This window comes from Nomascus leucogenys, chromosome 6, assembly GCF_006542625.1.
Source record: "Nomascus leucogenys isolate Asia chromosome 6, Asia_NLE_v1, whole genome shotgun sequence".
NCBI classification, from domain to species: Eukaryota; Metazoa; Chordata; class Mammalia; order Primates; family Hylobatidae; genus Nomascus; species Nomascus leucogenys.
The window spans coordinates 33,016,112-33,041,833 of record NC_044386.1 but is presented as its reverse complement, the minus strand read 5'-3'; the positions used below and the strand labels follow the sequence as shown (position 1 = coordinate 33,041,833).

The 25,722-nt window shown below is 35.5% G+C and overlaps 1 protein-coding gene across 2 annotated transcripts in view; it reads left to right on the top strand.

Annotated features, from left to right (window-relative positions):
- LMBRD2 (LMBR1 domain containing 2) overlaps positions 1 to 9,312 on the top strand; it is a 58,737-nt gene extending 49,425 nt beyond the window's left edge. For both annotated transcript variants that reach the window (XM_003274347.4, XM_030813966.1), the window contains 5 exons: positions 1,005 to 1,108; positions 2,273 to 2,319; positions 3,638 to 3,743; positions 7,067 to 7,196; positions 8,167 to 9,312. In XM_003274347.4, the coding sequence (XP_003274395.1) occupies positions 1,005 to 1,108; positions 2,273 to 2,319; positions 3,638 to 3,743; positions 7,067 to 7,196; positions 8,167 to 8,227 (448 nt within the window). In that variant the 3' untranslated portion in view covers positions 8,228 to 9,312. The remainder of the gene's footprint in view (positions 1 to 1,004; positions 1,109 to 2,272; positions 2,320 to 3,637; positions 3,744 to 7,066; positions 7,197 to 8,166) is intronic.
- Positions 9,313 to 25,722: the final 16,410 nt, after the last annotated feature.

Below are 25,722 nucleotides of genomic sequence, written 5' to 3'. Positions count from 1 at the left end.
GTAAGGAAATGTTTGAAGTCAGAGAATTAACATGATCATCTACAAAACCCCAATTTTACCCAATGGTAATGCATAAAAAACATTTTATGTGAATGAAACAAGTAGATATATTATGGATTAGCTAGATATTTACACATTTTTACTGCAAAATGGAATGGAGATCTTCACTTTTTCTAAATTGCTTTCCTGTTTTCCCTCCATCTCTCTGTCTCTCTCCCCTTCACCACCTTCTCCTCCTCCCTTTTCCTCCCTCTCTGCATAGAAGTACATTGAAAAAGTTTGAGAACTAATATAATAAAAAGAGCTGCTTGGTTTTTGTTTTCTCTGGGATTTAAATTCTAGGTCTGTCATTTATTAAGGGATCTTTAGCAAAGCATTTAACCCCTTAGGCCTGTTTTCTTATCTGTAAAGTGATATTTATCTCTTAGAGTGATAGTAAAAATTAAATAAGAAGGCATCCATAAATTATCTGATGTATAGTTGGATCTTAACACATATTAATCCTGCCTATTCACTTATCACTTCCTTCCTTGTGTTCCATATTTTCAGTATTCTTGTCTTGTGTAACAAATTTAAAGTAAATAGCAAATAAGATATAAGGTAGTAGCCTTCAGATAAGATACAGTAATCAATTTGTAGTGTATAAAAGCTAAATAGTTAACTAGATCAGAGGAAAAAAATTGCTCTTACATTATTATAGTTATCATTTTAGCATCTTGGTATAATTGTTTTCTGAAGCTATGCTGATAACTTGACTTAATTGACATCTATAAGAAACCTGAATATAGTGCATACCCTAATCAGTGAAGTACAGGGCATACACTTCTTAGAAAGGGAGATAAGTGGTACTTCCTGAAGCATGTTAGATGTGACTATAGATAACTGTATGATAACAGATAATGAAGCGTAGTCTTCTTTTGGAGTGACAATGCTAAAGAACAATTCATCTAAATATTTACAATGTGAAATAATGTTTGTCTTTTTAAAAAATCTGCTTTTATTAGTTTGGGAACCCGTTGTTTGAATCTTCTTGGTTTCCAGCAGTTTATGGGAGATGATGATATGACATCAGACTTAGTTAATGAAGGAAAAGAATTAATCAGAAAAGGTAAGATTTGTCTTTTAAAATAAATGAAGGGAAAATACTAAGGGCTAAGGCTCAAAATACAAAATTAATATTTGTATAGTTTGTGAATAATTTTTAATCCTAAGAAATTATAAATTAATGCAAATTTTTAGCTAAAAATGTACATATAGCCTTCCTAGCAAAAATAATTTGAAAACATAAATAATTGTTTTATCTGTCTTTAAAAAATTCTGAAGCTTTAATTACTAGTATGTCTGCAGCAAGATAACACCCTTGTATGGTCTTGGAATCATTTTCATGTTTACCTTGAAACATATTTGCCAAGTTCTCTACAACTATAAAACTCATTAATTTAAAGAATCATCAGTTTGATACTGCTTGGGAAATCATTCAAACAAAGGCTACTTTTTTAGAATGTGGTGATCATTAACAGCCTGTTAGAATACATGGCACTCTAGTAGAATCAAATCACAAAACTGAGTGTCTCAAATTTACTGATGTTCAAAGTGATGATAGCATGGAGGGAAAAAAACTTGACTTTTGGGACATTGGTTCTTAGACATTCTCCCTACTTGAGTCTGGGGCTTTTGTGTGATTATGAGTTGAATGTAAGACAAAATGTACTGCAGCTCCGAAATAAGCTAGTGTAGCCTTCACATGCTCTCCTATTAGACCTCATATGGCACAGCACATCCAGTCCTGGGTGAGATTTTTAAGAATAAAACTGATAAATTAGAAGGTATTTAGAGAAGGACAGCTAGAATTATGAGTCTGTAGGGCGTATCCTGTGGGGAAAAAAAGTGAAAACATCATGTCTGTAACCTAAAGAGAGTAACAAGGAAAGCGACTCATACAGAAAGAAAAGAAGTATGAACTTAACTTAGAAGACAGGAATAAAAGAGTAGAATTTACAGAAAAACAAATTTCGGGTCATTGTGAGAAAGAACTCTTTCTTCACCAAAGTTATTTAAACGGAGACTACAGGGCCATCTGCAACAAAAATAGAGAAGGCATTCACTACTGAGTAAGGTAACCTCTCAAATTCTTTCCAGCAATAACCTATAACATTTGATTTTGTGATAATTTAAAAGAAATATCGGTCATAGCCCGATATCTTCACTTCAGTTGCACTATGTCTGATTAAACCATGTTATACCATATTTAAGATCATTTTTCTGTCTTTAGAGAAGAGAAAAAGGCAAAGGCAAGAAGAAGGTGAAAATCGAAGAAGAGTAAGTACAGCATTAATTTCTGTAATCTGAAGATTAATTTGAAATTTAATTTCTTAAGAATCTCACTAATTTGGAATAATTAGCTAAAGACAGAAAAAAAACAGTGGGAAAATGTTCTAAGATATATTTTTAAAGAAAGGGAATTTTAATACTTTCAGGTATATACGCTAAGTATCCTGATAGATCTGTTCTAAAAGTCATTAGTAATAAATTACTTTGTGTTTAGCATCGAGCAGCTTCTTGCCTAAAGCAGGTGCTCTGTGAATATTTGTTGAATGAATAAATACATAAATTTATGTATTCTTGCTATTAAAGTGGTTTGATTGCTTTAAAATTGTTTCTCTTTTTTTGGTGCTGTGACATTAATTTTATTCCTCCTTAATTTTTCTTTAAGCCTCCATTTTCTGAGGCAAACTAACCTCCTGGAAAATGAAAAGGCAAAAAATGGGCAAAATCTAATAATAATTACCACACTTTTTTTTAACAAATAGGTGTATATACTGGCAAAGTAAAAACTAACAGGAGACTTAATAGTTGTCTTTGTGTATCTTCATATATGTGTATCTTCTTTATTTTAGAAGGCAAAACTAGAACCAAAGAGTAGAAGTTACTAGAGATAGATTTCTCTTCTCTATGAGAATTTCTAAATTATACAATTTACCAGAATTGCAATAGGCTTCTCAGACATTGAAAATTACATGCTATCTAGTCAGAGAGCCAAAAAGCATCTGGCAAGGATGTTTTAGAATGAGACCCTGCACTGCATGGAAAGTTGCATTAGGTGACTTCTAATGTCCCTTTCAATTCTAAGAATTTAATGAGTAGAATCCAGTTAATATGGTTTTACTGCATTTAAGATAATACACAATGCCGTGTGAGTCATAGACTAATTATGTTTGTATACAACTTTAGCTGTTGACTTTTTAGCTCTCTAATATTTGTAGTTTATTTGAGTGAAAGAAAATTTTGTTAACATCTAATAGTCATTATGGGTTCTCAACTTTTGCATGGTCAAAGTAAGCTTGTTTTAGTAATATTGTTTTACATTTTAGATACATGAATAACAACCAAAGTTAGCAAAAATGTCTCTATGTCATTTGTAAAAGTTGAAGTTTGTAGAGACTGTGACTTCAATAAATCATGTAAAAATAAAAACATTGACCTATGATTTTTAAAGATACTAGGATAATTATATTGATTAATGAATCTCTGATGAAAATAATTAAATTATATTTAATATAATTTAATTATAATCTCTTGACATTAATGTATTAGTTTCTGTTCTCTTATTATATGATTATTTGTGCTTCTTTTCTAGGAATGGAAAGAACGTTATGGACACAATAGAGAAGATTCCACTAGGAACAGAAATATTCATACTGACCCCAAAGAGTCAAACTTCTCAGATGTTAATACCAACCGTTGTAAGTAGTTTTTCTAGTTCACTTGGAAATTGTTTTCTTATGCTTGCTCGCATAGAGATTGAGTGTTAGAATACTCATCCAGAAATGCCTATGTAGAATTATAAATGGTATATTTGCAGTGACTTTTTTTTTCTGCATTCCTCAGTATATAGAAGGAAGGGGAAGCTCAAATATGTACTGTGGTAGGGAAAAGAGAAACTGGAGCATGAAATGAGTGGTTTTAAGTATACTAACCCTAAATAATGTAAGCACTTATCCCAGGTATGTTCTAGGCAGGTGTTTATTTCTACAACTTACCTTGATGTTTTTCTTTCCTATTAGTAGGTATAGGTTATTTGGTCATTTTTATAATAATTTATTGACTGACCCATATAAGTTAGGTATATTCCCAGGTATACAGCAATACAAAGAAGGTATATTTCTTGTCCTCAGGATGCTCATAATTGAGTGAGGGACTGATACCAGACAGAAGCCATCTGCCACCAGGTGGGTTAGGAAACCTTCCTGTAGCACTGACCCCACACTGACATGATGCAGAAGCTATGCCAAGAAACCAGTTTTTGCCTAGTACCTTGAACTGAGTAGAAGGAAGAGGCTGTTTTTGGGAGAGATGTAAGATTGCTGAAAGAGCCCCACCACTGAGGCTTCAGTGCACAGGGTTTAAGACTGAGGGTGGAGGAGAAAAACTGAGCACTCTCACCCACTCAGCTACAAGTTTCCCACTGAGTACCAAGCAATAGTAGTCAATTGTTGGAGGAGGAATAGAAACATGGAGAAGACTACCTCTGTGGCATGTCCATATCCATGCAGGGACTACTGAAAGCTGAGAGTGGAAAAAGAATACTGAGAGAAACCATCTGACACTTGAGGCCCTACTAAGTACAAGGTCATAGGATTTCATTACTAGAGAAATGTGAAGTCTGTGGGGACTTAAGGAAACTAAAGCAACAACCAAATCCAAACTCAGATCAACTATAGGTTGAGTGATTCCAGCCCTCAACAGTGATGATCTAATAGAAGAGATGTGCCCATTCTGGGCATAAAACTATGATTTCTCTCCATCTTTTCCTTCTTTTACACATATTGTCTGACTTTTAACCCAAAATTATGAGATATACAAGAAAGTAAGATAATATGAGCCATTTTCAAAACATAAAATAGTGAACATACCAGACCCAGAGGTGGCTCAAATGTTGAAATTATCAGACAGTGCAGTGACTTTAAAATAACCAGTTGACATGTTAAATGATCTGATGGAAAGCTTGGACAATGTGCATGAACAGTTGGGGGGAATTTCACCAGAGAGATGGAAACTATACAAAAGAGCTAAATAGAAATGTTGAAAATATTTTAATTACAGATTATATATGATATTGTAGATTTCTCATGACAGCTCTGATGGAAGGATGCACACCAGATGCAGAAGGAATTCAGCTTGGGGATTGAAAAACAGGGCTTATCTTAGGAAAGAGTTTTTATAATGAAGAAATATTTCTGTAATAAGGACATGTTTAGCTGAGTATTTAAGAATGAATAGGACTTAGCCAGGTGAAGGGTATTTTAATTAGAAGGGAGACTAAGTGCAGGACGTTGTGGCATGAGAGAACCTTTGGGAAAATGCATGTTTTTCTCTGTAACTAAAGCCTAAGCATGGGGAGGCTAATAAGAGAGGAGGCCACAGAGTAGCTGGGGAACAGATATTGTCATTCTCCAATGTTTGTATTTGGGGCCGGGCACGGTGGCTTACGCCTGTGAGGCCGAGGTGGGTGGATCACCTAAGGCCGTCTTAGGAGTTCACGACCAGCCTGGCCAACATGGTGAAACACCGTCTCTACTAAAAATACAAAAAGTAGCTGGGTATGGTGGCATGCACCTGTAATCCCAGCTACTCAGGAGGCTGAAACGGGAGAATCACTTGAACCCAGGAGGCGGAGATTGTAGTGAGACGAGATCATGTCACTGCACTCCAGCCTGGGCGACAGAGCAAGACTCCATCTCAAAAAAAAAAAAAAAAAAAGTTTGGATTTTGACCTAAAGGTAAGATTTCAATCTGGGAAGAAGCATGATAAGATTTTTGGTTTAGAAAGATGAATTTGATGGCAGTATAAAGCATAATTCTTGGGGAAGTGAGACGTAGAAACCATTTCAGAGACTGTTTGGTAATACAGTCAAGAAATGATTAGGGTCTAAAATAAGGTAGTTTTCCTGGAGATGAAAAGATAAGGATTTATTTGAAGGACTTTAGGGTAGAATAAATAGGAAAGGGCTAAGGCTTTAGTTAAAACTAGGAAATAGGATTCTGTAAAGGGATTTGGACGCTTGCTTACCATAGAGTGGAAGGAAGTTTACAGAATAGAAAGAACTGGCAAGACGGGAGAATGCTTAAGAGAAGAGGAGTCACAAAGTCATAGGATGATGAATTAGAGAGAATCTAGCATGTATTGGGCAATTGCGATTTGCTGAATGAGTGAGAAAAGATGAAGAGATTTGCATTTAGGACAAAGTCCAAGCTTACAAAAATGTAAATAGGATAGAATTGGCTTGCATTAAGTTTTCAGAAAGAACTATATCATAAAGCTGTTGTAAATCTACTTGGACTCCTGTGAACAACATTGTGAAAATTTGGTTTGTTTATAAAGAAATCCCTATCCACATAGAGAAGGGAGAGTTAGTTTTCTTTATCTGCTGTCTGGTATGATAATCATTAGCCACATGCGGCTATTGAGCACTTGCAACATGTTGAAATGATAATCTTTTGGATATATTGTGTTTAAATATATTAAAATTAATGTCACTTGTTTTTTTTTAATATAGCTACTAGAAAATTTCTAATTAAATATCGGCTTGCATTCTATTTCTATTGGCTAGTGCTACCCATACTCTTGCCTTATGGTAAAAAGACACCTTTTTTTAAGAGTTTGAGCTGATTACACCTTAAAGTCCTAGCCAAGAAATGAGGTTTACTGTAAAACCAACTCAAACTACTTTTGTTAATGAACAGTTTCACCATCGTGATACCATAGTAAATGTTAATTCTGAGTTACACTAATGAAATGTTTGCACTGTATCTGCTTCTGAGCTTAGAGAGCTTCTTAGCTAACTACAAGTCTAGAGAACTTTTCCTTGCTATATTCTATTATACTGCTTATAATTTTAATCTGATTTTAAGGAACCATGTAGTTATCTTTTCTTATGTTCTTTGTCTTCAGAATGAAAATTCAGATTCCTTGGAATTTTGATTTTTCTTTCTGTACCTCCATAGACTGTGACCTATAAGTTAAAAGACAGTAGGGAAGTAGACATTTTTCCCCCTTCCTTTGCAGCTGCATTCAAATATACCAGGGCTAATAACAGGACTGAAAGGGACCGGATAGAACTTCTCCAAGATGCAGAACCTTTGGATTTTAATGCAGAAACATTCACTGATGATCCTCTTGAATCTGAATCAGGAAGGTAAGTTCTAGCTGTGACATTTTAGCTCCAGCATTCCTCTACAATTTTAATAACACATTGGCTTGACAAGATTGAAAATAAGTAAGTAAAGCTAAAAGTAAACAAGTGATAAGTAAAGGAAAATGTTCATTTTCACTAATAATAAAAAATATACTAAGTAACTTTTGATACCTTTTTAGACTTTCTAATGCTTTTATATTTTAAAAATTATATCATCCAGTAATGGTAACTAAAATTGTTATCTTCATACAATACTAGTGGTATTATAAATAAGAAAGAATACTTGAAATATATAGCAAAGGATCACAACAATATTTATATGCCTATTTCTGATTGTCCCGTTTGTGAAATTTATTATATTTAGTAACTGCTGCATAGCAGTGTCTAGATGCCAGACACTATTCTAAGCCCTTTAACAAAAATATTGTAATTGTATGGTTGCAAATTCAGTTGGATTTAAATCCAGAGAGGCTCAGTAAAGTGCCTAGAGTCACACAACTTGTAAATGGCAAATCAGGCATTCAGACTCCAGTATTCTGGCTACAGAGTCTGTACTTTTAGCCATTATGCTATGAGGACGTAATTAAATAAAAGCAAAATATCATGTGCACGAAAATGTTTACTATAGTATTGTCTATATGCAGTAAAAACCTAGGTTATATTTATATGCAACAATTGAGAGTGGTTATGGAATTGATTAATCTCCCAGATGTGTCTTACATCCCCCGCCCCTTCTTTTTACATCTCTCACTCTGTCATGCATATATTCTAGGGTCTAAAACAGTTGCTGGTTGATTTATAATTAAGTCATTTTGGATAATATACTTGGAGAGTAAGTTTCTGCTTTCAGCTACTGACTAGATTTTACAGTACTTACAAATTATATGGCCACTCCCTTTTAATGTATTCTTGTTTTCCTCTCTTCATTATTTTTGATGCCTCAGATCATTTCTTTATGTTCCCTTTTTAGGTATCAGCCTGGTGGACGATATCTCTCAATGTCTCGCAGTGACATATTTAATGATGTTTAAAGTCTGAAAAAGTTTGTGGGACCACTAACCAAGGTCAACACATCAGTTCAGTCTTGATGAACATCTGTGTACCCTAGAGTTTCCTCTATACTCAGTGAAAAGTGTCAAGATAACAAAAAAGGCACTGAGAATTAATTATATCTTAGGAATAATAGTTTAATTTGCATTGAATAGAGTATCACCTTTTCCAACAAGATTTATTACATATCATTTCCTAAGCATCTGCCTTAGAAGTACAGTTACAGTGGAAGGATTTTAAAAAAGATCAACATATGTTAAGAACGTGCAGTTCAGTTTGTTTCCGATTAATTTTTTTTCAAGAGAGTTATTTTAAAGATTCAAGGAAGCCATAAGTTATACTAAATAATATTATATACAGTTTTGTTATTGTGACTTACATTTTTGTTACTTCTAAAAGGTATATTCAACCTGTATTTCCCAAAGAAATGTAAGTGAATGGAGACCTCAAATAATAACTGTATTCATAAAACTCGTGTCTTAAAACAAGGCTTACTTACTAGACATAACTGAATGTAAAGTGCTTTTTCAAATCTGTTTGCAAACTAGTGGAGGATTTTTGCATGTATAAGATTAAGATTATACTTCAACTGATGCGTGTCTGTGTATTTAGCATGTGTACTATAATCAGGTGATATAGTATTCCTTCAGTCTTTGTAGTAACTGGATTTTTTTATGCTTCTGGTAATGCTTTATAAAAGATTTTCATTTCAGAAAGCTATGTTCACACTTATCATTTAACATATTGATTTAAATGTTGATTATGCCATTCAAGGATAAATCCTAGGCATTAATGGAAAATTGTTTTTTTTTTTTAGTAGTCAAAGAGTCCAACAAAATCCTTCAATATTTAAAGGTACCTGTTTATACTTTTTGAGAAAAAAACTGGTTATTCAAAGGTAAAAAGTGAATCCATTTACTGTTATTACTGATACTTAAATTGTGGTTTATAGAAAACAAAACTATATTAGAATGGAAATGTGTAATAACTTGTTGGCTAAACATTCATACTAAATAGATTGTTTTAACCTTTGTGTTTAAGCTAAATTTATGTATTATATTTTAAAGCACTAGTGTTTTATTGAAAAGTGAACATGTTTGATCGCAGCATGCTTGCAGAGAGTTTTCTTATGTCCCTAGAATATTTGCAACTCTTACTGAATCCATGCTACATTGGGTGACCATACTTCAGCTTGCCTAATACAGTCTCAGTGCAACACCTAGTATCCTGTTTATTACTAGTGATTACTTTCACCCTCAAGTATCCCAGTTTGAAGATGAATTATATGGTTCCCCTAACGTGAAGTTAATCTTTCCCCAAGACATAAATTTAAAATTTTTATTTTTCTTTTTAATAAATATCATCATGTAAGTTTTTTAAAAACACAGCTCTATGCAGATATTGAAAGGAATAGGGCATCATCCTCATTATCTGAAAATTTTGATCTTCGAGTTTTTATGATCTTTGAGATTAGATCCCTTTTAAAATAATTGTCAGTGGCTAGACTTACTCTGAATTGAAGGTCATATAGACTACACTTAAGAACACATACTTACAGTCTTTTCATGTGAAGTGTGGCCAGAAAGTAATAAGCCAGGAGCAGAGATAATTTGATGCTCTTTGTAATTTAATGATTGACTAATTGAATACCTTGGGCAAATCACGTAGCTCTTCAGTGCCTCAGGTGCTTCATTCTGCACTTTCATTTGCAGAATGAAGACGATACTTGCTATTTACCTGCTGATCTACCTTACAAAGCCATTGTGAGGAAGTTGAGTTGGTGTTTATGTACTGGAGTTTATAACTGTGCTATTTTTCCTAGTGATACTTGAAGGTATTGGATGGGGGAAATGATCATCCCAGAAAGGGGTCCAGTTTCTTGTTATTACAGAAAAGTTTACAAGTCCCTAAAGCAAAAATGCTTTTGGACTAATTCATCAAAAGGCCTGTGAAAGTAGTGTTGTTTTATTTAGTCTTTGAGTTTACTTTGGAATAATTTCTTAAGTATAATGTTTCTCATCAGGTTTTGTCATGAAATTAAGATGCTGTTGTTGAAACAGAAGCAGAAAAGGAAAAGAAACTAGCCAATTACTTTTATAACTAACTTTTATAATGCCCTAAGATAAGTTGGTAGGAATGTATAAGGTAATGTTGCCACTTTCCTTTAGTATTAAATTTTTTGTGGTTATAATTGAAGTATATACGTGCATACACTTCACAACCAGTATAGATTCCTTTATGACTTTAAAGTTATATTTAAAATAATACTTGGTTGTTTCAGTGATTCAGAATATTCAACTTCTTAAGCAGAATTTGTCTTACAGAATGTTATATACAATCATATAAAAATGTTATTTTGTTGGATAAATTTGAGTTCAGAAGGCAATGACTTGACCCTGGAAGACTCAGTTTATTGCTGGGGAACCAAGTTAATATTTGTCAAGCCACCTTGTGTAAAAAACTTTAATGGGCAGAAGTTTTCTCTTTTGAGAAGCTTATTGAAATATAATGACATCTACTGCAAAATAGGACTACTAAACACATGTACTTTACATGCAAAGTACATTTCTTAAAGAATTATTTCTGGTAATTTTTGATGACTTTATTACTTGATAAAAAGTATTTGTTTAAAATTTTCCAAATTATTCTTTAAATAGTTGTTAGGAGCTTGCAGTGAGCCGAGATTGTGCCACTGCACTCCAGCCTGGGCGACACAGCAAGACTCCGTCTCAAAAAAAAAAAAAAAAAAAAAAAAAGAATATTCAGTAAGCCAGTAATTCAGAATAACTATTGCAGAAAATAATAATAATCTATTAATTTAATGAATCGCCTCTAAATTACTAATTAACTTCTTTTACAACATAAATAACTTGTTATCAGTAGAGCATTTTTGTAAAAAACGAAAGAAAGTATAAGTTTAATTATTAAAATTTGCTCTCTTACCAAATGAATACAAGGGCTTTTGAATAATCTCATTGCTTAAGAGGCCCTCATTTCACAAAAATGGTAAGAACTAAATCAAAAGATTCAAGGGTTTTCCCTTTATAAAGAATAGATCAGAAAATTTGACAATCCAGACATTCAAAAAAACATTCTGCCAGTTGATTTTTTTGGACTACTCTTTGATTAGATGATCAGTTCTGAAATTTAAGCTGGATGTATCCCAAATTAAATTAGCATAGGAAAGTCAATGTATGTGGTTTTTTAAAAGTATATTTTAGCATATTAATGGAGAAATTTAATTTACATTCAGTTACAAACCTCATTCTTTATAGCATTAATAGGTTTAGGGAATGTTCTTGATGGTGTGCTGATTACCACATTACAGAAAAAATAAACTCTCCATATTATAATTCACCTGTTTAGTAAGGTGAGTTTGTTACTCGTGATTTGAGGGGATCATGCCTAAAAATTACAAGTATATTTGCACTAAGCGACAAAATATGTCCCTGAAAAATCTTAGCATACTTGAATCATCAAATGTAATGGATTGTATTAAATTCTAAATGTTAAGAAGTAAGTAGATTTAGGGTTTTGTCTTTCTTTTCTTATGTCCTCTCTCATTCCTTTATACCTTTCTTCCTTTCTGAGGCCTATGTTTATAGTATGACTTTTAATGTGCTGAAAGGTTTTCCTTCTGTTTTGTGTACAGAGTTGTTTTTGATGAGTGGTACACTCCGAAGGAGCTAGTTCTGACTACAAATCCCACTGCTTGAAATAGCAATATTGTACCTAAAGTAGTCAAACAGATTTTGCTAGACAACTAAGCAACATCTGAATACAAATGTAAAGTATGCTGGCTCAGTGTATCTTTTAGGTCACTAAAGAGGACACATCAGTAAATAAATTGTTTTCAGTGTAATATTTTTACATAAAAATAGATTTCCCCCCAAAATTTAAGATTTATTTAGATTCTTGAGACATCTTTTTATGAAAAGGAATTAATAACATACATCATCAAAACTTTTCTTAGGAGCATTGAAACAATATAAGAAGGTTACAGAAGGCCTTCTAAAATATGAATTCCCATCTGTATGAGGTACTTCTTTCCAACTCAGTGACTTTTTGCCCAGAGACTTGGAAGACTGGGCAATGTTTTCTTTCCCCTTTCCCAACTCCTGGAGACAAGGCCCTAGGAGCAATTTCCTCCAGTACAGCAGGCCGTAGTCCTGCTCTGTCTTAACTTCCCACTGCAGCAGGAACATGTCCTCGCCTCTGATTCCTTCTGTACCCAGCCATTTGTCCATTGAGGTCAATTGAGGACTCACTGTAATTTTTAAATCTGTTAATAAAGCAAGAATATTGGCATGTTCCTCTTCTCATCAATATCCTAAAAGACATTTGTTTTTTACACACTCCTTGGGAAAAATTAACTTTTTTTCACTGAAAATATTTCCTTTTGTGGTTATCTTGATCTCAGATTATTTTGTGAAAGAATTTTACTGTACTTAGTTCAAAAGAGTAGAAAGAATGATTTACTATTGCAGACATATGTAGGGTAAAATCATAATTTATTTAAGCTGACTGTACAACACCATTTAGAGTTGATACTGACATAAATGTTATTAGCCTACTAATTTGGAACTGTATTTCTCAACAATGCTGGCAAGCATCTTCCCTACTTAGCATACCAAGTTGTAGGGGAGAGACGGTGTATTTATTTTTTAAAAGCAATCCAATGGATTTTTGTTCATATTTTGAAAACAACTTGAAGGATTTTTCTTATTTTAGAAGGTAGAAAATATGTGGACCTGTGTTTTAAATTACTATAATATGTATTTATAAATTATAACATTGAATGATACAACAGAGCTCTAATATTGATGTTCTCACTTTCTGATATTTAATTTTTATAAATGTTTTTGTAAGTAACTAATTGTAGTATTGCTTTTAAATAGTTTTAAAATCTATCTCAAATAAGTTCTGCCCAGACCTGTTTCCTTAAGACAGTATTCTAAATTTCAGTAGTCCAGTGTGAGCTTGAAATAATCCTAGATCCCTTCAGTGATTTTTATATATACCAATACACAAGCAAATTATTAATATACCAAAAACCTAATTTCTGCATTGCATTAATAAAATACTTGTTATTTTGCCTTTATCCAATTCAGTTGATTAGGTGAAATGGAAAATTAATCTTTTCAAATGTGCATATGATCATAATTTTTCAAAATGTTACTGTGGTCATTTTCGGTGCATGATGCCAAATTTATCTTTAGTTAGCCATTGCTACCTGATACGTAATGACAAATGTTTTATTATCTGATCATTGGGTTGTAGATAAAACTATTTTTTTCTCTGTAGATTCTAACTACGTTTTCAAATACGTATTTGGAAAAAGCTGCAAAGTGCTACCTGTAAGCAAATTAGTAACTTTGGCCTTATCTGTGCATAGTGTTCTCTCAGTTTGGTTTTGATAAATTCATTGACTTGCAGTTCCTTTGTAGTATTTTAATTTATTGTGATGTAATGAATTTTTTGAAATGTTTATTTGATTAGCTGTTAAAATATAGGAAAGAATGTAGCTTTGCATGAAATAAACTATGTTTCTACAAGTTAATACGAATTTTGCTGATTATTTATATATTTTACTTCATTTGAGATTAAGGTTCTTTTAAGTAGATTCAGGCGTTCTTTGTTCCTTATAAATTTATTAGCAAATATGACAAATGTTTTAAAATAAATATGTGTACTTTAGTTTTCACATTACTTTTTCTTATGTTTGAAAGTAATTATATATGTATTGAAACATACTGTACCCCATAAATACGGACACTTATGTATCAATTTAAAACAAAACTTATTTTAAAAATTTTTAAAAAGAGAAGTAATCCCCTCACTACAAAATGTTTAAAGAAAATTAGATCAGAAACCAATGAAATTGAAAATGGGAAAACAGTGGAGAAAATCAGTAACACCAAAAGCTGAGACTTTAAAAAATAAAAAAGATCAATAAATTTGATGAAATTTTAACCAGGCTAACCAAGAAGACAGAGTAGGCTGCTTTCCTGTATACCAAAAATGAAGACTTGGAATTTGAAATTTAAAACACAACACTATTTACATTAGTCTTAGCTAATAGAGTAAGAGAAGAAAGGGAATAAAAAGTGTACAGATGGTTTTTTGTTCACAGATGACATAATTGTCTATGTAGAAAGTCCAAAAAATTTTACAAAATAACTCCTAGACTAATAAGCAGTTATAGCAAGGTTAGAAGAAACAAGGTTAATATACAAAAGTCAATCACTTTCCTATATAGCAGCAATGGGCAAGTGGAATTTGAAATTTAAAACACAATGTCTATATTGGCACTCCCAAAAATGAAATACTTAGGTATAAATCTAATGAAAGTTGTATGAGATCTGTATGATGGAAACTACAACTGATGAAAGAAATAAAAAAACTAAATAAATGGAGAAATAGCCCATGTTCATGGATAGGAAACCTCAATATTATCAATATGTCTGCTCTTCCCAAATTGTTCTATAGATTCAATGTAATTCCGTTTAAAATCTCAGCAAGTTATTTTGTGGATATTGACAAGCTGATTCTAAAATTTATATAGACAGGCAAAAGACCAGAAGAGCCAACACAACATTGAAGAACAAAGTCAGGACTAACACTACTCAATTTCAAGTCTTACTATAAAGCTCCACTCCAGTAGTTAAGGCATTGTGGTATTGGTGAAAGAATAAACAGATCAATGGACCAGAATAGAGAGCCCAGAAATAGACCCATATAAATGTAGTCCATTGATCTTCGACAAAGGAACAAAGACAATTCAATGGAGATAGTCTTTTTAACAAATGGTCCTGGAACATCCACATTCAAATAGATAAGTGTAGATACTGACCTTTCACAAAAATTAATTCAAAGCTGATCATAGACATAAAAGTAAAACACAAAACTATAAAACTTCTAGAAAATAACATAAGAGAAAATCTAAGTGATCATGGGTTTGGCAGTGAGTTTTTAGATACAGCACCAAAATCACAATTCATGGAAGAAAAATTGGAAGTTGGACGTCATTAAAGTTAAAACTTATGCTCCACAAAAGACACTGTTAAGTGTATAAAAAGCTAAAAAGCCAAGCCACAGATTGAGAAAAGTGTTTGTAAAATATATATATATATCTTATACAAGATTCATATCCCAAATATACAAAAGAACTCTTTAAACTCAAACCCAATTAAAAAGTGGGCAAAGAATCTGAACAGACACCTTACAAGATATACAGATGACAAATAAGCGTATGTAAAGATGCTTAAGGGAGTATGTCATAAGGGCATTGTAAATTAAAACAACAATAAAATACCACTTACTAGAATGGCTAAAATCCAAAACACTAAATAACACCAAATGCTGGCAAGGGTGTGGAGCAACAGATACTGTCATTCATTGCCAGGCACTTTGGAAGACAGTTTAACAGTTTCTTACAAAGCCAACATGCTCTTTCCATATGATTCAGCAATCAAGTTCATAGGAATTTACCCAAATGAATGGAAAACTTATGTCCACACAAAAACCTGCACACAAATGTTTATAACAGTTATATTCATAATTGCCCCAAACTGGAAACAACCAAGATGTCCTTCAGCGGGTAAATAAATGAGCAAACTGTTGTACATCCATAAAATGGAATATTATTCAACCTCAAAAAATGAACTATCAAACTTTAAGAAGACAAGGAGGAATATTGAATGCATATTACTAAGTGAAAAAAGCCAGTCTATACACTGTGTGATTCCAAGGATAGGACATTCTGGAAAAGGCAAAACAATGGAAGCAATAAAAGGATCAGAGTTCCAGTGGTGGGGGGGTGGGGTTGGGAGAGAAGGGATAAATAGGTGGAGCTTGAGATATTTAGGGCAGTGAAATTATTCTCTATTGATACTGTAATGGTAGATGTGTGATGTTACACATTTGTTAAAACCCATAAAATTTTACAAAGCGTGAACCCTAATGTAGATTGTGTGCTTTAGTTAATGTATCAATATTGGCTTATCAATAGTAACAAATATACTAATACAAGATGTTAATTAACAGGGAAACAGGTAGGGGTTCTCTGAACTTTCTGCTCAATTTTTTTGTAAACCTAAAACTGGTCTAAAAAATAGTCTCAGCCAGGTGTAGTGGCTCATGCTTGTAATCTCAGCACTTTGGGAGGGTGGGGTGGGTGGATTGCTTGACCTCAGGAATTCAAGACCAGCCTGGGCAACACAGTGAGACCCCATCTCTCAAAAAAAAAAAAATACAAAGTTACCCGGGCATGGTGGTGCCCTCCTGTAGTCCCAGCTACTTGGGAGGCTGAGGCGGGAGGATGGCTTGAGTCCAGGAGGCAGAGGTTACAGTGAGCAAAGATCACACCTCTGCACTTCAGCTTGGGTGACAGAGTGGAACCCTGTCTCGAAATTAAAAGGAATAACAATTTTAAAATCTCTTAACTTTTTAAAAAAGTAATTTTAGTGATACCAAAATCCAATATAGGCAAACCAGACTATTAACTTCCATATACATCCTTTTACATCTCTTTGAGAATAGTATAAGAAATATATAAAGTTAGTCAAAATTGCTAGATTTTCAAGCCACAAAATTCTTAGAAATAAAAAAAAAATTTTTTTTAAACAGTTTCTCTCGTTGCCCAGGCTGGAGTGCAATTGTTTGGTCTAGGCTCACTGCAACCTCTGCCTCCCAGATTCAAGAGATTATCCTGCCTCAGCCTACCAAGTAGCTGGGATTACAGGTGCATGCCACCATGCCTGGCTAATTTTTCTGCTTTTAGTAGAGATGGGGTTTCACCATGTTGACCAGGCTGGTCTCAAACTCCTGACCTCAGATGATCCACCTGCCTTGGCCTCCCAAAGTTCTGGGATTAGAGTTGTGAGCCACCCCGCCCAGCCTAGAAAACAATTTTTAAGGGGAGGTTAGTGTCATTGTTCAGAAAGTCCTGTGGCTAAAGTGGCAAAAATAAGGAGAAAATATGACCACTATTTGACCTTTACCCAACTTTCAAAAGAACATTGCTTTTCTGTCTAAAAGAAGTAAGAATACAGTTATTTTCACAATGAAGATAGCCAACAAAAATTCCTGAAAATGGATGTATCTTTAACACACACTTACATAGCTAAAGATATTATGTGACCTAATTAACCAAAAAGAATTCTAAGAAATTTGAAAAACTGTATTCTTCATTCACACTTGTGGTTTTCTTACCAGGACCAAAGAAATTTTTGGTCTCTGTCAACCTGTTTCACATGTCATCTCTTGCTAAAGAAAAACACAACTCTTTGGCTGGTGATAGCTCAGCCAATGCCCAATAGATATTTGTCAACATCTAATAAATTAAAATAACTTAGTACTTTGAATTCTAAGGATTTCGGAGACAATAAATGTAAATAGGCTAGGTTTGCTAGAGCACAAACAAGGGCTCAGTCATCTATACATCCCTAGAAACTAACAGTGCCTTTCATGGAGTATATGCTGACCGAAGGATGGTTAAAAGGTTAAAAGTGAATACAGAAGTTATAATAGTGAATATTATGGGAAAAGTCATGTTTAGTCATATACATATATCTTGCCCCATCCTTTTATAAAAGCCATACATTTTATATCCTGAAAGGACACAATGTTTTACCTTATGTTGAATTTACAGGGAAACATGATCTTTAACGTTAATTTTGATGAAGGTGTTTACTGAAACAGTTTTCAGAATGAATTTGAAGACTGTAGATAAATGTCACAAGTGTGTAGCCTAAAGTAGCATAGACCATAGACATAGTTTTAACCTGTTTGAAACTGTTCATAATTGATTATGGAAGTGTTTTTGCTTATTTTAATTCAGTGTATTTTCAGCTACCAAATTATTTCAGTGTTTCATTCTGGGTGAGGGTTTTATAAGAATTGTGGGAATTAAAACTTTCTTTCTACAAATAAATAGTTTATGTCAGTGAAATATGAGATCTATCAAAACAGGCATTTTCAGAGATCTTAACTCTAGCCAATTTCACTCAGGTACTTTGTTAATAAAAGTAACTGAATAAGGCACAAGTCTGTAGACATATCTTAAAGCTCCACTGTTCTACCTCACCTACACCCAGGTGGAGATGAGTACAGTAAATGTTAAATCAACTTGGTAGAAGTCCAAGGGGTTCTTGGACTTTAATAGGGCCTTTCCTAAACTACATCTGAACAGTCAATGAATTTTGTAGAATAATAAGCTACAAAGAAGCATAGATATTACCCATGCTTTGTGTGTGTATGCGTGTATGTATAAGTATACATAATACATATACATGCACGTACATAATCCTCTACATGTGGACTGTTAACATTGAGATAGAACTGTATTTCCACATCTGGCTGGCTAGTCTACTGACTGAGCCTGGACAGAGTTTTACTTCTGAGAAACAAAGCAAGAGTTGTCTCTAACACTGGGATGAGACAAAACCGTTCTTTCTCCCTCAGTCTTGTTATTTTAGGGATAATGAACCTAAGGACATTTGCCTTTGTACACTTTCTCACCAGATTTAGGAGGTGTAACTCAAGCGATCACACCTTGCTCACTGGAAGCAGGAGGGAGAAAGGATTGATGTCCTAACAATCAGCCTAATTAGGGAATTGTCTCCCTACCACAGCAGAAAGGTCCTGCAGGTAACTGACTGTGGCTTCTGGCCAGCCTGCTTCATTCTTACAGCGTAAAGACTTGTGAGCACCAAGCACCTAGCCTCAAAGACTTTCACAAAGTCCTTGGTTGGTTGGTTATTTCTTGACGATATGGAAATCATCACAACTGATGCTTGGCTTTCCCTTGATGATATCTTAACTGGTTTCCTTTTCTCTCCATGAAGTATTGAAACTGACTTGGTAATTTCTTGGCTTTTTCTATTTTCTTCCTCTGCCCACCCATCTCTCCATCCATGAGATGGGGAAATTCATGTTTCCATTAATTATTTATTTATCTTTTGAACTTCAAAAATGGTTCTTAGCCACCAAAAGATTCAACAGTTATGGCTTGCATTAAGCTCCTGTGGTCTCTGGACACCTAGGTTATAGAATTCATAAAGTGAAGAGGGAGGAGCCTTTATTATTTACTTCTGATTTGGACACTCGATTCTCTATATAAAACATCTCCCCATGGCCCTGGAATACAGAGATATTTCAGTTAAATTTTTGACTTATATATTGAAGATTTGTTCACATCAATACCATAAGCTTAGAGTTGATCAAGGGTAATGTATCTGGATATGATCAAGAAAACAGAAATGATGCCAGGTTTAACAGAAGTGATTGGTTACATACATGTTAGAATGCTAAAAGAACAGCAATGGAGCTATGTAGAAACCTAAAAAGAAAATCTGCAGAAAGCAGTCACCCCTATGGTTGGGAAAATACAAATGAAGAGGTTGGAGTTACCAGATTGTAGAGCTTGAGGAAGAAACATTATGGAATTGGTGCTCCAACCGGCCTGCTGCTGGTACCTAAGCAATGCTATACAACCACATAAACATCTATTTGTTCTGCTTTCTGTTGTTCAGGGCCCAGGAAATACCTACTTTTTATTCTGCAGAAGAAAGTAAACATTCAGTGGGGATTGTATTAGGCCATTCTTGGATTGCTATAAAGAAATACCTGAGACTGGGTAATTTATAGAGAAAAGAGGTTTAATTGGCTCACAGTTCTGCAGGCTTTACAGGAAGCATAATGCTGGCATCTGCTTGGCTTCTGGGAAGGCCTCAGGAAGCTTACTGTCATGACAGAAATCACGTCACACAGTGAGAGCTGGAGCAAGAAGGGGGAGGGCTGCCACACACTTTTAACCCTTTTCCCATTTGCACTGAGAATACTCACCTGCAGCACTTGCAGCTGCAGCATGTATGCCAAGATAACTTTGCCACGAAATGTCTCACTTTTATTATTATTTTCTCATCACTCTAGTATATCGACTTTGGAAATAAAAGACATAATTCTATAATTTTGTTTTTAGTAGTGGTATTTCCATGTATAAAATATAGTAATTAGTAGTGGTATTTCCATTTATAAAATATAGTAATTCTTGATCGCTGAAAATGTCAAATTTGAGAAAATGTAATGTTCTATGCATGATGTTAACATCATTCTCAGACAATTGTTGGGTGAAGATTCATTTGATGAATCCAATTTTTCTGAAATAGACAATTCTGATGTTAGTTCTGTTTAGACAGAACTCCAAGAACAGTTTTTATATTTTATTTTTACATTGAAAGTCAATCATATTTGCTTTAGCCTCAAAGAACATGTTTATGTAAAAACTAAATGAGTGCTGGCAGCAAGCTGCACTTTTTTTTTTTTTCCTAAATGGTTAAAGGCTTAAACAGCCACATCTCTCAAGATCTCACTCACTATTGAGAGGGGCAGCACCAAGAGGATAGTGCTAAACCATTCATGATAAACCCACCCCCATGATACAATCACCTCCCACCTCCAGCATTGGGATTATATTTCAATGTAAGATTTGAGTGGGGACAAGTATCTAACCTATGTCAAGGATGATCCTATGCAGGTCAGGAGGCCAAAGCCAAGTCAGCTGTGTAAGCAGTGATTATCATGGTAGCAAGGCTTCATTACATATGACCAGAAATAGAATTACATGACAATCTCAGTAAATAAAATCATTGAAATATTTTAATGAAATTCTTTGTGAAATAAAAACTTGCAAATTTGGAATATAGGGAAATATTTTTTATTTGTTAGATGATGTTATTGCAGTGACTAGTAAGTTCACTCAGAAAACTCATTTTTTCTTCTTCCTGTGCACCACAGCTAGCTTACATTCCCAGGATCCTTTGTATCTGGTGAAATCATGTGACTAGTTGTTACCAACCTTAAGTAAAAAAAGTGATATGTGTCTCACATCCTACAATACATGAAGAACTCTTAAAAGTCAATATGATAAAACCAAACCAATAGAAAAACAGGCAAGGCACTTGAATAGGCCCTACATGAAAGGGGATTCCTAAATATATATGTGCTTGCTTTTCTTAGAATTTTTTTTATTTCTATTTTTTAGAGACAAGGTCCCACTCTATTGCCCAAGCTCGAGTGCATTGATGCAATCATAGCTCACTGCAACCTCAAACTCCTGGGCCCAAGGGATCCTCCCACCTCAGCCTCCCAAGTAGCTAGGACTACAGGTGCACACCACCACACCCAGCTAATTTTTATTTTATTTTTTATAGAAACATTCTCACTATGTTGCCCAGGACTGGTCTTGAACTCCTGGCCTCAAGTGATCTCATCTTGTCCCCGCAGAGCTCTGGGATTACAGATGTGAGCCACTGCACCTTGTTTAGAATTATTGAGAAGCAAATTAAAGAACAAAATACCTCAGCCACACCCATCAGAATAGCTAATTTAAAAATAATAATAATGAGTTGACCTAAAAGGAAGAGGCTGAGACACAAAATACAATTTAAAGAGCTTACTTGGGCCAAAATGAGGACAGCTGCCTGGAAGACTGAGACCAAAGTAAGCTTGAAAATGAGCTCCTTTTGGGCTTTGTTACAAGCAGGTTCGTAAAGGTAAAAAAAAGGGGACAGGGAGTGGGCTGATACAAAGTCATTCATCAGAAATTCTCAGTGGCTTACAGAAATAATATTGATTAGTGATTGGCTATACATTGTAAAACTATAGGTGAGGTAGGAGACTGGCAGGACTTGTTTTCTTGTCACAACACTGCTGACCAAAACAGGATCTGGTTCAGACAGGATCAAGTGGAGAAACCAGCAAGAACCAGCAGATGGCGATGAAAGTGATCCCCAGCTGTCCTCTTTGCTAATTAGCAGAAGACACTCCCACCAGCACCATGGCAGTTTACAAATGCCATGACAATGACCCGGACGTTACCACTACTTTCCATGGCAATGACCTGGAAGTTACTGCCTCCTTCCAAGAAAGTTCTAAATATACCTGTCCCTTAATTTGCATTGGGCCACCCCTTAATTTGCATGTAATTGAAAGTGGGTATAAGGGAATACAAACACAGTAGCCAAGATCCCATACATTGCTGACTCTGGGTGTGCTGCCTATGAGTTTGTCCTTCTCTTGAAGGAGCCGTACCATTCAATAAAAGATTGCTGTCTAACCCCACTGGCTTGCCCTTGAATTCGTTCCTAGGCAAAGCCAAGAACTCTCCTGGGCTAAGCCCTAAGTTTGGGGCTTACCTGTCCTGCATCATAGGGTTTGGGTTATAGTGTCTGGTGGGGCATTATTAGGTTAGCTTGTGGCTATTTGTGGCAATAGCAAATAAATAAATAAATAAATAAATAAGAGGCAAAGAAGAAGGTGGCATTTTGGAGAAATGATAGAAGTCTGAGGTGTTTAGAACTGTTTCCATGATCACCAGAGCAGGGAAAATGGAGCTGTGACATAAAGTTGTATGGATATAACCATACAAACTTGAGTGTTCTGTGGAGGTGGGGCTTGAGAAGTGCCCACTCATGTCTACTTAGCCCTTAAATAAGAGCTGCTCTTTGCTTTTCCTGTCTCAAGCATCTAAGGCAGCAGAAAAGCTGGACATCAGTAACTCAAAAAGTCTTAAATCAGAAGAATCTGGAACCTCTGTCTCAAGGGCATATAATTTGCGGATACATAAACTTGAATGGGAAAAATACATCTTTATTTGTCACCACCTTTTAACTGAAAGTTAGCATATCCTTCCATTCTCAGTGTAGGCAAGAAACCCCGTAAGTACTCATGTTACTGTTTGTGACTTTGACACCATGAAAAACTACAGGTGTTTTTGTATCACCTCAAAGTTGCTTTGGAGACATCAAAAAATCATTTATGATCACCATTTACATTCATTGCCACTTGGAAATTGTGGTAATTGACCCACACCTAGAACTTGTTAATACATTAATAAAGAAGTGTATGTATTACTAAAAAAAAAAAAAAAAAAAAAAAAAAAAAAAAAAAAAAAAAAAAAGAATGTTAACCATAGGCCCCCAGTCTCTTCTGGCTTGTAGGTTTCAGCTGAGAGATTTGCTGTTAGCTTGATGGCGTTCCCATTGTAGGTGACCTGCCCTTTCTCTCTAGCTGCCTTTAACATTCTTTCTTTCATTTTGACCTTGGAAAATCTGACCATTATATGTCTTGGGAATGATCTTCTTGTAGACTCTTGTAGGAGTTCTCTGTATTTCCTGAATTTGGCTGTTGGCTTCTCTAGCAAGGGTGGAGAAGTTTTCATGGATGATATCCTGAAATACATTTTCCAAGTTGTTTGCTTCCTGCCCTCCCTCCCCTGCCCATTCAGGGATGCCAGTGATTCATAGATTTGGCCTCTTTACATAATCCCACACTTTTTAGAGGTTTTGTTCATTTCTTTTTATTCTTTTTTCTTTGTCTGGTTGTCTTATTTCAAAGAACCAGTCTTTAAGTTCTGAGATTCTTCCCTCAGCTTGGTTTATTCTGCTAATTCTTGTGATTGCATTGTGAAATTCTTGTATTGTGTTATTCAGCTCTGTCAGACCCATTAAGTTCTTTTTTATACTGGCTATTTTGTCCTTCAGCTCCTGTATCACTTTATCATGATTTTTATTTTTATTTTTTTTTGGATTAGGTTTTTCCATCCTCCTGAATCTCAATTATATCTGTTCCTATCCATATTCTGAATTCTATTTCTGTAATTCCAGCCAGTTCGTCCTGATTAAGAACTCTTGTTGGTGAACTGGTGCAGTTGTTTGGAGGACAAGGTTGACTCCTCAACCTTGTTTCAATCACAGTGTCTAGAATTACTAAACTCATACAACACTCTGGTCATTTGGGTAACTGGAGTTGTTGCGTTGGTTCTTTCTCATCTCTGCATGTGGGTGTCCTTTAACTGCAGTGTACATTAAGTACAGCCAATAGACTTCTGTTCTGGATGTTTTCATTGGGCCATGGCTTCGTGCAGGGTCTTTATTTGTTGCTGAATTCTTGTCTCTGGTTTCAAGGGGGTATGTTATGAGGTATTTTTGGTGTTGAGGCTTTAGGGTGTGATCCAGTAGGTGGCACTTAGGCTTATTGGTCAGTTGGTAGACTCTTACTTGGTTATGTGTCTCCCCTGTGTTTCCTCACAGTTACAACTGTGTTCCTTCTCAATGCTCTGAGGGTGTGGGTTTTCCCTCCCCATTGAGTGCTGGCTGTAGATCATGGCTTGGCATTCTTGGGCTTTCCACTACAGCTCTGGGGTGATCTCAGTGTTTATGTTCCTTCCCCAACTTGAAAGGAGCAGAAGAAGGGATCTTAGTAGTGGTTGTGGCCAAGGGTATTTTGCTTGTCTCCTAGGGGTTCCACCCCAGAGAGATGCAGGTCAGCAAATGCTGAGTACAATCAGCTCAGGATGAAGGGTCTGTATTGTGGACCCAAGCCGGGGGTTCCCTGTCTTAAGATGAGCAGTGAGGGGTGTGTGGGACCCATGGGAGATGGACTGGCCTCCTCTCCTTAGGTCAACTGCAGCTTATTGGAGGTGTGAATAAAGCACTTAGGGTCTTTGCTTGTTTGTTAGTTGAAGGGTAGCAAAGGCAGTTCTACTGCAGAGGCAGTGGCAGAGAGGCTTTCAATTGCCCCTGGAGGCTCTGTCTAGAGAGTTGCCAGGTTGCTACTGGCTTGATAGCTCTGGGGTTGGGGGCAGTTGCTGGAGGCCGAGGGCTGGAGGACTTGCCTGATGAGGAGGTATCGGAATGGGCACCCATGTTACTGGCCACTTTTGCATAGGGCTGTTGCAGTATGCTGGGGGTGCACTCCAGTCTGTAGTCACCTCAGATTTTCCAGTACCTGGAGGTATCACCATTGAAGGCTGTAAAACAGCAAAGATGGCAGCCTGCCCATCGCTCTGGGAGCTCTGTCCCAGGGAGGTACGGACCTGCTGCTGGCCCATACACATCTACAGGAGGTGGCTAGAGATCCTGGTTGGGAGGCCCTGTCTGGTGAGGAGGAACAGAATCAGGGAATCAGGGACCTGGTTAAAAAAACAGTCTGGCCACATTTTCATAGGGCAGCTGTGCTGTGCTGGGGGTCCACTTCAGCCCCTGATCGCCTTGGACTCTTCCAGATCTGAAGGCCGGACCTGCTAAATCACCCAAACCACAAAGATGGCAGCCCCACTGTCCCTCTGGGAGCTCCGTCCTAGGGAGGTTTCAAAACCCTGTTGACTGGAGAGCACTGGCAGGGGTGGCTGGAGACCCTGGTTGGTAGGTCCTGCCCATTGAGGAGGAATGGGTTTAGGGACCAATTTTGAAAAGCAGTCTATACAGGTTTTCACAGAGCAGCTGTCAAATTCTTTTTTTTCTACTTGATAGAGTCAGCTGTTGAGGATTTCTACTGAGTGTTTCAGCCAGATATTGTATAGAATTTCTGTTGGCTTATTTTTATGGTTTCTGTCTTTTTGTTGAACTTTCCATTTTGTTCGTATAGTGTTTTTCTGATATCACTTAATTGTCTATCTGTTCTCTTCTAACTC